The sequence below is a fragment of the Hypomesus transpacificus genome, chromosome 23 (assembly GCF_021917145.1).
Source record: "Hypomesus transpacificus isolate Combined female chromosome 23, fHypTra1, whole genome shotgun sequence".
Classification (NCBI taxonomy): Eukaryota; Metazoa; Chordata; class Actinopteri; order Osmeriformes; family Osmeridae; genus Hypomesus; species Hypomesus transpacificus.
The window spans coordinates 21,514,302-21,529,172 of record NC_061082.1 but is presented as its reverse complement, the minus strand read 5'-3'; the positions used below and the strand labels follow the sequence as shown (position 1 = coordinate 21,529,172).

The window sequence follows — 14,871 nt, the reverse complement described above, 5'->3', positions numbered from 1 at the left end:
GTGTTCATACATACACACAAACACACAGACATACTCACACACACACACGCAACACAACAAACACACCACATCAACCACGGATGCACTTCGTCGGCCGGCCCCAATTCTGTAGGATGATCAGTCACCCTCCATCCTTCCTCCGCCGGCAACACAGCCCTCTGTTTCCATGACAACAGCAGCTGCAGTGGGGTTCTTCGCATCCGTGCAGGGAAGGCTGTTCCCTGTGAGACTGGGGAAGTGGGGGGAGGGGAGGGGAAGAAGGGGGGGGGAGGAGGGGGGGAGGAGGGGGTGGGCTTGTTGATGTTCATGCTCTCTCTCTCCTTGTCTCTCTCTCTCTTTTTCTCCCCCTCTCCCTCTCCCTCTTCTTCTCCCTCTTCCTCTCTCTCTCCCTTCCTCTCCCTCGCCCTCATCATCTCTCTCCCCCCCCCCCTCCCCCTCCCCCTCCCCCACCCTCTCCCTGTCACTCGATGGAGTCTTTTATTCCGCCAGAACACCTCTGTACTCGGACCCCGTTCACCACGAGTGACTCCAGCACAGCCTCATCAAACACAGAGCCAGAGCGACACTGTCAGCAAACCCTGCTGCTGTTACAGCCTCCTTCAGTAGCCTGTGTACCAACACAGCTACCTGTTCACAGCCTGAATTCACCAGCTTAGCTACCTTCATACGGACCACCTACACTAGCCTGGATATCCTAATATAGACCTTCACTATCCTGGTTTTCTTCGTACAGTCCTTTTCCTGCTTGCTAATGTCACTCTGAGGCAACAAGTAGGATTCATGTGTTGCTCCCTTCTACACCCACACGCTCAGTGACCGGATTCTATGACGATCCATCAGATACAGGAAACAGGAAACCTTAGAGCCGGTGCATCTGTGTGTGTTGATTGACTCATTTGTGATGAGGTGTGTCTACATAGCAGTTCCCGTGGAACTGCAATCTTGTTGTGTAGATATGGATGTCAAGTGTTGCTGAATGATCTGACCACAGCACATTCAGCCTGGCATGACAAACTGACCCAATGGAGCCACTGGTCAGCTGGCCTTTCCTCTGAATAACAACCAGGAGGAAATTAACTGGCTGACCTTTTCTAAGAAGGAGGGCAATCGACCGATGGTTATAAACCATAGGCATCTAAAAAAGGACATCTGCTCCATGAGACTAGGGAGAGGGTGGGGCGTGACATCACCGAGTGGTTGCCAAGGACACCAGGCAGTGGCCAATGAAGTGGCACTTCTTTGTTGACAAAAGAAGTTGGAGATCTGCCTGGTAACAGACAGGAGACTGGGCACACTTCTGAGACAGGGGTGGGGGTGGGGGGGGGGGGTGCGGAAGAGAGAGGGAGGCCTGGAAGAGAGAGACTGAGCCAGACAGACACACTGAACCAAACGACTGCAAATCATCCCTCCCTCCGTCCGTCCTGGAAGCTCTCCTTTGAGAGAGTGTTTCTACACACGCTGCATCCATCGTCATCCATACATTAGACAAAGGAGTGTGTGAACACGGGGCTCCCTGATTGGCTGATTAGAAGGGTCTGACCGTGTGAATGGGAAGCTTAGCCTGGCGGTAGCAGCTGCTGGCAGAGCGAGCTGTCAGTCTGTCAGTCTGGCCTGATCCTCTAATGCAGGCCAGCTCAGTCTCTCTTCCCCCGGTAAGGAGCTTAGCCTGGGCAGGGAGCGGAGCTGGGAGAGGGTGTAGCTCCTGGAGAGGTCCACTCTCCTCGGCCCTGTCACACCTCTCTGTGCCCCGCAGCTCCCAGCTCCCTCCTGACCACTCGCCCTAAAGCTGCTTTAAGGATGGAACTCTGAAGCCCAGCTGGAGAAGCTCCACTGGCACAGAGACTACCTGTCTGATTCCTCCTCCTCAGACAGATTCACAACGGTTCGGCAGCTGTAATGGCTTCCGCCTGTGGAACAACCTGGTTGTCATCACGCCGAACGGCTCGCCCAGGCATTTCCTGCCCTCTTGTCTCCCGGTAGCTTTATTGCTCCACGTGTTTTTCCGACGTCAGTTCGGGTCTTTGTCTCCCATATGGTGAAAGAGAGGAGCTTCAAGAGTGTGGGGAGCGGGGGGGCGGAGGGGGGAGGGGCGGAGGGGGGAGGGAAAGGGGGTAGCTTCCTCATGCTGGGATTAGCTACCCCCCCCCCACCCTGCCCCCCAGGCCTCCTCCCCCCACCCACAATTCTCTGATGAGGGAAGTAGTTAATGGGTTTACATGGAGAGCAGGATGAAGGGGTTTAGGGGGGAGGGCGGTTGGAGTGGGAGGTGGGTGGCTGTGGGGGGCAGGGGGGGGAGGGCGGTGGGGGTAGGGGTGGGTGGTGGTTGGGGGTGCAGGGTCTTGCTGATGGATTCCAAGGCCCCTGTGGTGAGGTGTTTGGGGACTTAAGAGACTGAGGAGGAGAAAGGAAGATCTAGAAGGGGGATTGAGAGAGAAAACAAAACATTCAGAGGCTGCTTCTACAGTTGGGCAGAGAAGTGACAATCGCTAATCCTGTGTTTCTCCTCTGCAGATGTTGTGTTGTTCTCTGTGCTGTTCGTTTTGTGACAAACAGCCATCCACACAGCTACAGTGTAGGGGTCAAACTTGAATTTCAGTAACATCTGCTTCTTTTCAGCCTACCTTTGAAATCGAAATTGTGTCTTGAGGTTACTATCCATTCTCCGATACATCTAAATCAACCTTCTATTTTTATTTTCAGTGTCCTGTCAAGCTAATGTTATTCATTCTGTCAAGTCTTGTCTTGCTTTCTTTGTTAGCTGCTTCGGGAGCAGCTGTTGATATGGTGATCAGGATCATTGAATCCCAGTCTTTCTCTCATCACCTTGGCAACCAAAGCAGCTCTGCTATAATTCTAGCCTGTGTCAGGTGGCGGCCATTTTGTGTCTGCAGCAAGAAAGTGTAGCTCGCTTGTGTGCAGCTCTGTTAAGCTATAAGGAAATGGATGCATTTGTTCCCTGACTGAGTTATGTATAATCAAATTACAAGTAAAGATGGTACTCTATGCATTGAAATATCCATACAACCCTACAAAAGATGAGAAGGTTTAAGGCATCATAATATCTTGTGAGATATGTTGTCTGTCTGTTTGTCTGTCTGTCTGTCTGTGTACAATACTGACTTGGTTAGAGATTTTTTTTCTGTCTGGATACCTTAAAAATGTATAACATTGTCAACATTGTAGTATAATCTCAGAAGCTGCAATGTTTTCTGAAAGTCATTTCCAATTCAAATCAATCCTTGCACACTCCCTTCACACTGTAAGTTGTTATGAAAGTCTAGATGTATGGCTGCTGTGAGGTGTTTGTGGAGTGGAGACGATCGTGTTATGTCACTCCCAGTGATTCAGAGAGAGTGGGGTCTTCCACTGCAGCGTTTCCTGTTGCTATATTTAGACATCCCCTCTGCGTTGCTGTGGGATGAACCGGGGCGCTTGCATTCCCCTTCACCTCTGATGTGGAATGAACAACTCTGTGTTCAAATCTGTGTTTCGAGGACAATTCTCGTCAGATCATGTTGTATTTCACTCAGTATTTCAGAGTTCACCCTCACATCTTTACTCAGAGACACTCAAAGTTTTCTGTCTTTCTGACACAGAAGATTGTGTATCGTCTGATGTGTGCATCCAAAGCCCTGGCCCCATCGCCCTCCCCCCTCCATAGGCGACAGGTCCCCCCCTCCCCCCTCCATAGGCGACAGGTCCCCCCCTCCCCCCTCCATAGGCGACAGGTCCGTACTCGGTATAGCAGGTCTATAAACGGCGTCGTGTCAGAGAAAAGGGAGTTTGTGTCCTAATTCGCGAATCCCCGCAGAGCTGTGCTCGACGTCTCTCTGACGTCTCTCCTCCTTCGCGCTCCCCCGTCGCCTGAATGTGGGCTGAAAAATGGGTCAGGTCTGATTCGAAGCTATATATGCTGGTTTGACGGCTCCGCAGAACTGCCGATCTGGGAGGAGGAGAGGGGCCGTTGACTGTAGATGAATTAGATGCAGGGCTACTATGGTGTTTCAGTAAACTCTACAGACTGGGGTGGTTTACTGAGATGCTGTGTGGGAGGGGTTTGGAGAGCCAGGCTGGAGGGCTGTGTGTTGGGGTACAGACGAAAGCACCCCCCCCCCCCCCTCTCTTCTCCATCGTCCGTGGCTGAACTGGGATGAACACAGAGTGGATTACAGACATCAGAGACGACGTGTTGGAGTCTCCAGATCTGTCCCATCCAGCCAGCTTTTCTGTCACACTCATTACCCATCACTTCCCCCCCCACCTTCCTGCCAACTCTGCTATCAGAAGTCCCACCCCCCCCACCTCTCACCCTTCAATGACATCCCAGCGGCTCTTCCATCAGTCTCCCCCCCCTCCCCCCAGACATCTCCGTTAAACAGAAGCTCAATCGCCAACGTGATTTCAGAGGAAATTTTATTTTGAAATGTCAGTGTTAAGAGAGTAAACAAAAACATAAACAAATAAAACAGCAATATAAATATTAGCATATAAAATAAGAGTGTATAACAAGGAGAAAGAGCTAAACAATTTAACACGTAAAGATATTACGGACGAATATCAAGGATTATTCCAGCAGCAGACACATATGTTTACGCTCATATGAGCAAGGGCGGCATTCCAGGAGCATAAATGATTGATTAAAATCACAAACACAGAAAAAGGGGTTCAGGTAGATGAAATCACAGACATTTAGTGGTGTGTGATACTTATTAAAGTTGACCACAGAGAAAGCAGAAAGAGAAAGAAAAAAAACATGAAAATATGCACAACAAATTCACAAGCCTCTAACTACGACTATGAGTCTTTTGAAAGTTTTGTTTTTATATACAGCTTGGTTAAGTCAGTGAGCTCGATGCTTAGTCACTACACTACTACACTTCATCTGGAGACGTTTTTTGTATTCTTTTTTTTTTTTCTTTAACTTTTTTTATATCAGAAAAATAGTCCAAACATTCCGGTAACAGCCATGTTTTTGGCTAGACAGAGAGAGCTCACATGGATCTCTACAGACTTGTAACGTGTCATATTTACATTGGGGTTGCTTGCTAGCACGCGTAGCGCCAGCACGGTAAAGGATAGACTGGGACCATTCTCTAAGTTCCAGAACACCGAGGCAGAGAGAGAGGAGAGGTTGACGGGAGAAACTAGTCTCTGTCCATGGTCCTGACATTGCTTCTAAACACCACAATCAGAACCTTACAAACTCCTGGAGAGCATCCAGTGAGTAAGATATCAAAACACGGCCTGGATTCTTAATTAAACTGTAGTGTAGGGGAACCAGGTTGTGTGTTGGGGACATTATGACCTGCTGTGCTGACACTAGTTTCCAGGTGATGGAAGAGGAGCAGATATTAGGCTCCAGAGGGACTAACCAGCCTCCCTCTCCCCGTGGCCCCAGGACACATCCACACCTCTGGGTGTGACAGGGCTTGTCCTGGGAGCCCTGGCGAGCCTGAGAACACAATGCTCAGCCAATCACACTGGCCCATCTTGCCACAACACCGACTCATTGCTACGATGCAGATACAAAGATCCAAACGATGCTGGTATAGAAAAAAACAACACTGGTCTGTTGTTACACAATGTTTATGTTAATCGAGACAGAGTTTGGAGATTGAGTTGTGGCTTTGAATATCAGTGGAAGAGATGGCCAGAGATGACATTGTGGCCTACAGGGTGAGAATAACCACTCAAGCCTTCATAGGCAGCTGAAATACTTAGAGGGCCACAGCGAAGCAAAGTTATTCATCAGTTGTCAGTCATTAGAACGGTTCTTATGCTTACTACTCAGACAGCTAAAAGAAGTCTTACAGGCATTTAAATAGTAATGCTACTATACGCATTCTGCCATAACATTGTGATTAGTTGGAGCTAGCCTCTTAATACAAATGTGTGTGTGTGTGTGTGTGTGTGAAGCTCATCCTCACAGGATCTTAAATCGTTAGGAAGGGTCATGCAACATTGTCTATTTTAGTCCTTAAAGAGCTAAAGCAAGATCTCTAAAGCAAGTAGGCAAAGAAAGTGGAATCAGAGTCACCATGAGAAGCAACTACCAAGCACGTCGAAGAAGCATCAAACATTTCAATCCAAAAATCAGTTATCAATTTTTCTTGTAGATTTTTTTTCATATTTTTTTTTTCTTCATTTAACACTATATTACAGAGCAAGGTCCCTGTAAAAACTCCATACTCCTGAAATACATTTTGGATCCAAAACACATTTACTGTACAACTCCTCAAGCCTCCCCACACGCTGACACTAGCTGTAAAGATCATGAAGCAGGAAGTGAAGTCATAGCACGTACGTGACGTGACTCATGCACACCCCTGCCCACACACAGGGGACACCAGACGGAAATGGAGTAATGAGATCAAAACGACTTGTATCCCGCGACAGGAAGTAGACGACTAGACTGAGGGAGGGAGGGAGGTGGGGAGGGGGTTGGTTGCGTTCTTGCGGTTTCCATGGTGACGGGCGTGGCGGCGGGTGGCTGGGTGGGGTGGTTGCCTCCTCCCAGGGCCTTACTTCTTCTCCTTCTTGGAGGACTTCTTCTTGGTGCCGGGCGTCTGGGCGGCCTTGGGGGCGTCGACCTGCGGCATGGCCTGGGCGGGGGGCAGGGCCTGCTGGGGGACCTGCTGGGGGTTGGCCGTCAGGGTGGCGGTGCTGCCGGGGATGTAGACGTTCTGGCGGTAGTCGGGCACGTGCTGCATGGGGAACTGGGCGTTGTAGCGCGGCCCGAGGGTGGCTGTCGCCTCACTCACTTCTGGGGGGAATAGGGAAGAGAGGAAGGTGGGTAGGGACGGGAGGGGGAGGGCAGATGGGAGGAGAGGAGAGAGAAGAGAGGGTTATAGCTTGGTGTTGTGCTCGCTACTCACATAGGGTCACAGCTCCACTGCAATGCAGCTGCGGCTCAGCCTTCCCTCCCTCCATCCCTCCCCCCAGCCCCCCCCCACACACAGTCCCCCATCGCACCCACACCAACGTTCTCGGAGGTAAGCACTAAACGCAAGAGATACATCCGTACGTTCCCCCCAGCTCAGGGACAGAATGGTTGATGAGACGGGGTAGGCAGGGTAAAGTGAGGAACTGCAGCTGTGGATCGTTGGAACAAAGAGCCTTGTATCCCCCAGGCTGGTCTGTTAGCGTGCTAATGCATGGGCACTGTGGAGAGACACACGACTCTTTAGATCACGGATCGGCTTCCTCTCTCTGTCTCTCTCTGTCTCTCTCTGTCTCTCTCTGTCTCTCTCTGTCTCTCTCTGTCTCTCTATGTGTCTCTCTGTGTCTCTCTGTGTCTCTCTGCGTCTCTCTCTGTCTCTCTCTGTGTCTCTCTGTGTCTCTTTCTCTCTCTCTCTCACTCTGTCTCTCTCCCACCAATCGTTATTCAGAGAGTTTAGAGAGTTCTTTTGGTACTCAAACTGGTGTTGACCTCTTTTCAGACTACGTCCATTTTGATGTGTTGTAGCCATCAACGCCCCATGGGAAATACTAAAGAAACATGCGACTGGCTTGTGGTTCTTTGGTAGCTTTCCAAATAGATGTTAGAGAAGTCTGTCTGTCTCTCTCCTTCTGCAAGTAGTCTCTGGAGAACACATTCTGTGCCCTCACTAGTCAGAGCAGATCTAGATTGCTCCTGTGCTCGCTCACACATTCTCTGCATGTCCCCTTTTAGCTGAGGGGATGTGACCTTGTGGATGAAGAGAGAGAGATCAAGGGAGAGGAGAGAGAGGTAGAGGTAGAGGTAGAGGTAGAGAGAGAGGTAGAGAGAGACAGACAGACACAGACAGACAGACAAAAAGGGAGGAGAGGGGGATTCTGGGAAATGTAGGCTCACCGTTGGCTGCAGCCATCAGAGCCTGGAGCTGTTCTGCCTCGGTGGGGGGGTTGGGCCAGGGTCCGGTCCCAGCGACAGCGCCTCCCTCCTCCGGACGAGCCCCAGCTCTGGAGACAGGAAACCACCGTCAGCATCAAACACACACACACACTAACCTCCCTTCTTCACACACAGAAGGATCTCCATTCTATGTACACACATTGGGGTTGACGTTCACAAACAGACACACTGAGCCCACTCACACACAAATACATTTAGCCTACACATACACACACACACACAGAGACAGACACAGACCATCTATAACACCCTGCCTCTCACATGTACACACACACTGAGCTCTCCCCTACACACACACACACACACACACACACACACACACACTCTCCTCTTATACATATACACCCGCTAAGCATCTATAACACTCCATCTTCTACACACAGGCAATAGCTCACTACTTTAGTCACAAACGGGCGCACATCAGTCCAACCAATCTATCTAATGTTTTTTTTCCAAGCACTGCAACAGCCAGCTTCCAGCAGCCATTTTGTGTAGGTGCCCAAAGCATCACAGAGCACAGAGAATATGGAGGCTGGAGGACACGAGGAAGCAGGAGGAATCAAGTAGCTAAGACAGCCTCTCAATATGTGATAGGACACACACACATACAATACACACACTCACATACAGTACACACACACACACACAGAGACACACAGGCTTGCAGAGTAGCAAATGACTGAGCTTATCCAATGCTTTGTGTGCCGTTTTGCATGCTGTGTGGGGACGAGTGGGAGGGCGGGTGAGAGACATACTGACAGAGAGGAGAGGGGGGATGGGGAGAGAGGAAAGGAGAGGAAGGGAGATTGTTTGGAAAATCTGTGTGTGGTCGTAAATGGCTGGATTTAATCAATGTTCCTCTATTTTAAAGAGGGGGAAATGAATGTTCAAAGATAATGCATGAGGGAGACTGGGTCAGACACACACACAAACACACACACAGAAACAAAATACCCTTCTACACATCAATATCCAAAGAAACATCTGAATCTACGCTACACACAAACACGGACAAAACCCAACAAACATGGCTAAGCAGCGAAGCCTACAAACCCATTTATAGATGCAGAGACTAGGGAACAGTGCTGAGCTAAGCACATCCACAGTCCTACACAGAACACGTACCATCACTGATTCTGCCCACAACAGCATGTACAGATCATAGCACACCTCTGCTACACAAACACCAGCAGCTGGATGGCAGGCTACACCAAGCACACACACACTCACTCACACACACACAGCTCTACATAGCCTAGACCAGGGGTGGGCAATCCTGGTCCTCAGGGGCCACTGTCCTGCATGTTTTCCCTGCTTCAACACACCTGATTCAAATGAATGGTCATTGCCCGGCTACCACAGAGCTTGATAACAAGCCATTCATTTGAAAACAGGTGTGCTGGAGCAGGGAAACATCTAAAACATGCAGGACAGGGGGGGTCCCCGAGGACCAGGATTTGCCCACCCCTGGCCCAGAGCGTGCGTCAGAGCGGCCCAGCTAGCACACAGAGCCCAGCCTGCTCTGCCTCCACCACTCTACCTCGCCTTCCCGTACGGAGTCCACCTCTGCTGGGTAGTGGTGTGGTACCTGTACGTGCTGAAACACAGTAGCACAGTTCTGACCATCGCGCACACACACACCTCACACACCTCACACACACTCCCTCAGCTCTATGTCGGTCACGTGGACCACCCGAGCCATCTCGTTCAACATGCTAGGACTTAGCTAGGAGGATGTGCTGTATCTTGATGTTGGATCTTTATGCCTTTTGTTGTGAGGGCACTAAAGCAACAACCATCTGTCGTCTACGGTACATGCTCATGAATCTTACGTGTAGAGTGAATGAGGACTCAAACCTCAGTCGAAACAAGCTGAATCCACCTCGAAGACTAATACACTCCTGATACACTCCTTTATCTGGCTAAGCTCAAACTGATCGTCATCCACACTAACACACACCTCTGCCTTCACACCTCCTCTCTCTTCTTCATGACCTCGAACATTCTCGTCACGGCCAAACATTGGTTGTTGCCTTTCCTCTTTACGTACACAGATGAACTGAAGCTATCAGAGTGACGCCCTCACTGATAACTGTATCTGGAACTGTCGTCCAGTTACCCAGAATGCAGTAGCCCTACACTTCCCAGTGGTAGAGAAATGTGTGTTATTTAAGTAACTGTGGACATTCTGTCCACACAAATCTGTCTTGGTCATCTGCATGGAAGGTATATGTAATAATAATCATAATAATAATCATAATCAGAATAATAATGTGTTCAGTTAGCAGATGCTTTTATTCTGATCACTGAGATATACCTTAAAGAGATTGCATGTGTATGCTCATGGGGATGGATTTGTCTTTGTGTGTGTATGTGAATGTGTGTGTGTGTGTGTGTCTAAGTATGTGTGTGCGTCACCAAGAGGCCAGATACTCACCCACTAGGTCCAGGTCTCTGATTCTGGGTAATTCTCCAGTCATTGGGTGCCTTTTGCTGCAGAAAAAGGAGAGACACACCGTTAGAACTCCAAAGCACACAGGCCGTTCCTCGCCCATTATATGGATGATGTGTCATCTTGACTCCTCGGCTGAGGACGCCATTTTGTGTTTCAGTTCCCCAAAAGAGGAGAAAATGTCACAGGGCCATCAGGGAAGAGAGAGAAGAAGAGAGAGGCAGATGGAGAGAAGGGGAGGGAGAAACCGAAGAGAGAGAGAGAGCCAAGAGATATGTAGTGCAGGGGAAAGTGTGTGAATTATTGAACAGTCTATTCTGTCACTGGCATGCTTGAACGGCTCCAGTGAAAAGAATAGACCCCACGACACAAAATCACATTGCCAGACCGTGGGGCGAAGCTTAATAACGCTAAATCTTTCACAAAACCATTTCTATCGACACATGCGATCTTCAGCTCCAGAAAATATAGGTCATCAAAAGCCCGAGTCAGCAGCCTTTGGCCCAGCTCCCTCTGTGGGAGAGCTACTCTGACCCAGGCCAGGCCCTGCAGGCTGCCAGCCTGCCAGGCAGCAGGGAGGTAATCTGCAGCCCTGCTCCACTGATCCGCTAAAGCCCAGGCTGGATTACGCCAAGGCAGAGAGAGCTGCAGCGTGGAGCTGACCAGCCATCGGCCGCCACCCACCAGCTCCCACCCACCAGTCCTCAGTCCCCCAGCCACGAACCACCACTGCACAGGCACCACCCACGTTTCCCCAGCCCCCAGTCCCCTCCCCCACCAGCCCCCAGTCATCAGTCCCCCAGCCCGTAAGCACCATTTTCCAGCCACCAGACACATTTCTCCAGCTCCCAGACCCCACCCATCAGCCCCCAGCCCTTAGCCACACTGGGCCACCCAGCCAGGGTAGGGCAGGACACACTCTGATCCACTCTCTAGTGATGAAAGAAATCCTGGTTCCAGCCATACGATGTATGTAGCTATGATTAGATATGCATCCAGTAAAAGGTTAGAGATTTTCATCGAGGTCTTTCATAGAGTTAGCTCTCAGAGTGGTTACAGGGGATGAGTCACACACAAGCAGCCAGAGATGTACCAAGCATGTACAGGTCACCAGGGGTGAGGAACAACACAGATACCTTATCTCTCAACCTCGCCTTGTTTAATACCGAACAGTGAAATCCTAATGTCTTTCTGAGACCAAAAAAAACCTCTTTAGAGCCCAACCATCTGGTGATATGACTAACCCACCAGTGTCTAATCACCCCCACATCTCTCCCTGTCACAGTTGTTGAATAGATGTTGAATAGAAAGAAGCACATGTTGAGTGAGACTCTTTGTCTTTGTTTTGTATCTCACTCTGTGAGATTACCCCTGCAGCCATATTAAATATTCAACCTTCTCCCAGGCAGAGAGACACTGCTGTGATTTAAGCACTGAAACACAAATCTCTGTCTGCTTAAATTTACTCCAGTCACTTGTTCTCGCGTAAACACACATCCACAAACCAAGCTCTGCCATATTTGATGTTCTCTCATCACGGCCAATGAGCTCAGCTATTTGCCAGTGGACAGAAGCCTCACCTCATTGGCTGATTTGGTCAGGTGTTTGTTGGCAAGGGTCAGCTTCAGAATGTTCTGGTTCTGTTCTAACCCGGGGCTCTTAACAAACACAAAGTCCTTCACGCTGCTGGAGAGAGTGGGATAGAAGCGCCGGCAGGTGGCCGGGTCGCGGGCCCCCCCCACCACCTCCACGTAGCGCAGCGGGCCCTCTGTGTTGAGCTGCAGGTGGGGGTCCCTGTGAGAGTGGGGGGCTTTCCGGGGGCCTAGCCCCAAACACACTAGGTGGCCCCTGTATCTCAACCAGCGCACGGCCATGCCGGCGATAGCCAGGAGGCACACCACAGAGATGCAGGCCAGAGAGCTGATCAGGGTTAGGGTGACGCCCGAGGCCCCACGGCCGTCACCCTGGCGTGGAGGGGCCCTGCGGAGCTGGGGGGCCGCGCCCTTCTCGGACACGGTGATGTTGACCGTCACGCTGGTGGAGAGCGTGGGCGTGCCGTTGTCCTGCACCAGAATCAGGATGGAGAAGGTGGCGTCGCCCTCTTCAAACCTCCGGGCGGTCCGCACCTCACCGGTGTGAGCCCCCACGTGGAAGAACCCAGCGTCCCGCCCCGACGCGCTGTAGAACAGCCAGGCATTGTGGCCGCTGTCCGGGTCCACGCACACCACCCGGTTGACCAGGTGACCCACCGCAGCGGAACGCGGCACGGACAGCTGGAGAACCCCGTCCGCGGGCAGGGCCGGGTGGACGAGAACAGGGGGGTGGTCGTTCACGTCGACCACGAACACGTGCACGGTCACGTTGGAGCTCCGCGCCGGCGTGCCGCCATCCCTCACCTGCACCTCCACCCGGAACGCGTTCGCGCGCTCGTAGTCAAGCGCCCGCATGGCGAAGAGGTTGCCGTTCTCTGAGTTGATGTAAACGAGCGAGGACACGGGGGCGCCTCCGACCTCGCTGTCCAGGAGGGAGAAGGAGAGACGGGCATTCTGGCCCGAGTCCCGGTCGGACGCGGACACGGTCAGGAGGAGAGCCCCTGGAGCATTGTTCTCTGCTATGTCAACAGAGTAGGAGGACTTTGAGAAGAGGGGGGCGTTGTCATTAACATCTGAAAGACTGACCACAAAAGACTGCTGCGCAGAGCGAGGGGGAGAGCCCGCGTCCGAGACCGTCACTGTGATGGTGTATTCAGACTCAGTCTCTCTATCCAAAGGCCCGTCTGTCACCAGGGTATAGTGACCCTCAAAGGGGGATATCAATCTAAATGGCAACCCAGGGGGAATTTGAACAATCACTTCGCCATTTTGACCAGCATCCTCATCTCTAATGCTAATCAGCGCTACTACAGTTCCTGATTCCACATCCTCTTGGATGATCTTGGTCACCGAGTTTATGCTTATGACTGGACTGTTGTCATTCACGTCAACGATTTGGACTTTGACGTGGCAGGAGCCCTCCAGAGCTGGCGTTCCTCTGTCCCTGGCCTCCACTGTGATGTCATAGATATCTGACACCTCATAATCTACCTCTCCTTTCACTAGGATTTCACCCGTTTGGGGATTCAAGCTAAAAAGTTTAACTACAGACTCTGAAGTATATTTACTGAAGTGGAATGATATTTTCCCGTTAAGATGGTCATCTGCGTCTGATGCGTTGAGTCTCGTCACCAGGGTGCCCGGTGAGGAGTTTTCTAACAAACTAACTGTTTTTATTGGCTGGTCAAATACCGGCGCGTTATCATTGACGTCCATGACGCGAAGAAGAACCGACGTAGTGCCAGTCTTTTCTGGATGGCCGCCATCTACGGCGGTGAGTACTAAGTTAAATACAGATTGCTTTTCCCTGTCCAGAGGTTTCTCTAAGAATAATTCTGGGAATTTGCTACCATCCCTTTTCGATTCTACTTTCAACACGAAACAATCGTTGGGACTAAGAAAGTATGTGCGTAGAGCATTGGCATCTACATCCAGATCATTTGCGCTGTCCAAACGAAATCGGGTGCCCGGTGCAGCCGCCTCGGAAACTTCTATTGAAATAGTTTGACCCGGAAACTGAGGCGAATTGTCATTCACGTCAACTATCTCCACAACGACTCGGTGTAATTCCAGTGGGTTTTCAAGCACAAGTTGCACGCTAAGAGAACACGTTGACTTTAATCCACAAAGACTCTCTCTGTCCATAACTTCTTTGGTAACAAATACTCCACTTGTGTTCACGTCAAAGTACTTTGCATTAGATTCCGACACAACTCGAGGGTTTCTCCTCGCTAACGTCGATATGGCTAAGCCCAAAGATTTCATAATGTCTCCAACAAATGCTCCCGGTTTTAACTCTTCCAACACGGAATAGGATAACTCGGCGGAGAAGGATGACTGGCAGAATACCGAGAAAAGTAGCCAGAGCGCGGGCCAGCCCTCCGCTCCTTGTCTGATGTCCCAGACTCTCATTGTTCAATTTGTCATGCCTGTAGTAAGAAACGTTCCCATCCCTAAATCGTTCCGCTAAAATAGTTGGTTCAGTTAAAACTCAACAGAGCTACCAAGTTACATTTAACTACAACTGGAGAAAATAGACCGCATAGGAAAAACGTAAATCCTTGTTGCTCCACAAGCGATGACGGCTTACTTACACTGATCTAACTTTTCTGTGGGAGGAGGTGCGTTTTAAAGTCCCTGTAACAAAGGAAGCGAAACTCTCCAATCAAAGACAATAACGGCGTCTTTTCATGGTCACATCTGCCAGACGAAAGCGTGCGTGCACTCTCTTTCATTCCCTCTCCTGAGCATGCACACTTTCTTTCTCTCTCACACACACACGAGCGCACACAGAATGTATAGCTATTTGTTGCACCATATGTAAAGACAAGCACCTGTAGTTGTTCCTACACAACAAGACGCAATTGAAAACAACTTTTATTCGGGCAAGTGTGTTTTAATGCCAGACTGTAAATCTGTTTAGTCAATCAGTC

The 14,871-nt window shown here is 50.4% G+C and overlaps 1 protein-coding gene across 23 annotated transcripts in view; it reads right to left on the bottom strand.

Moving 5' to 3' along the window:
* Positions 1-4,396: 4,396 nt before the first annotated feature.
* The window catches only part of LOC124484882 (protocadherin gamma-C5-like), a 97,340-nt gene continuing 86,865 nt past the window's right edge, over positions 4,397-14,871 (bottom strand). For 11 of the 23 annotated variants that reach the window (XM_047045985.1, XM_047045989.1, XM_047045988.1 and 8 more), the window contains exons 2-5: positions 10,332-10,387; positions 9,435-9,491; positions 7,835-7,941; positions 4,397-6,763 (exon numbers count right to left, since the gene is read on the bottom strand). In XM_047045985.1, the coding sequence (XP_046901941.1) occupies positions 6,522-6,763; positions 7,835-7,941; positions 9,435-9,491; positions 10,332-10,387 (462 nt within the window). In that variant the 3' untranslated portion in view covers positions 4,397-6,521. Of the gene's footprint in view, positions 6,764-7,834; positions 7,942-9,434; positions 9,492-10,331; positions 10,388-11,926; positions 14,725-14,871 lie in introns of those variants that run through there. The other 12 variants (XM_047045999.1, XM_047045995.1, XM_047045991.1 and 9 more) reach the window with 4 other exon arrangements.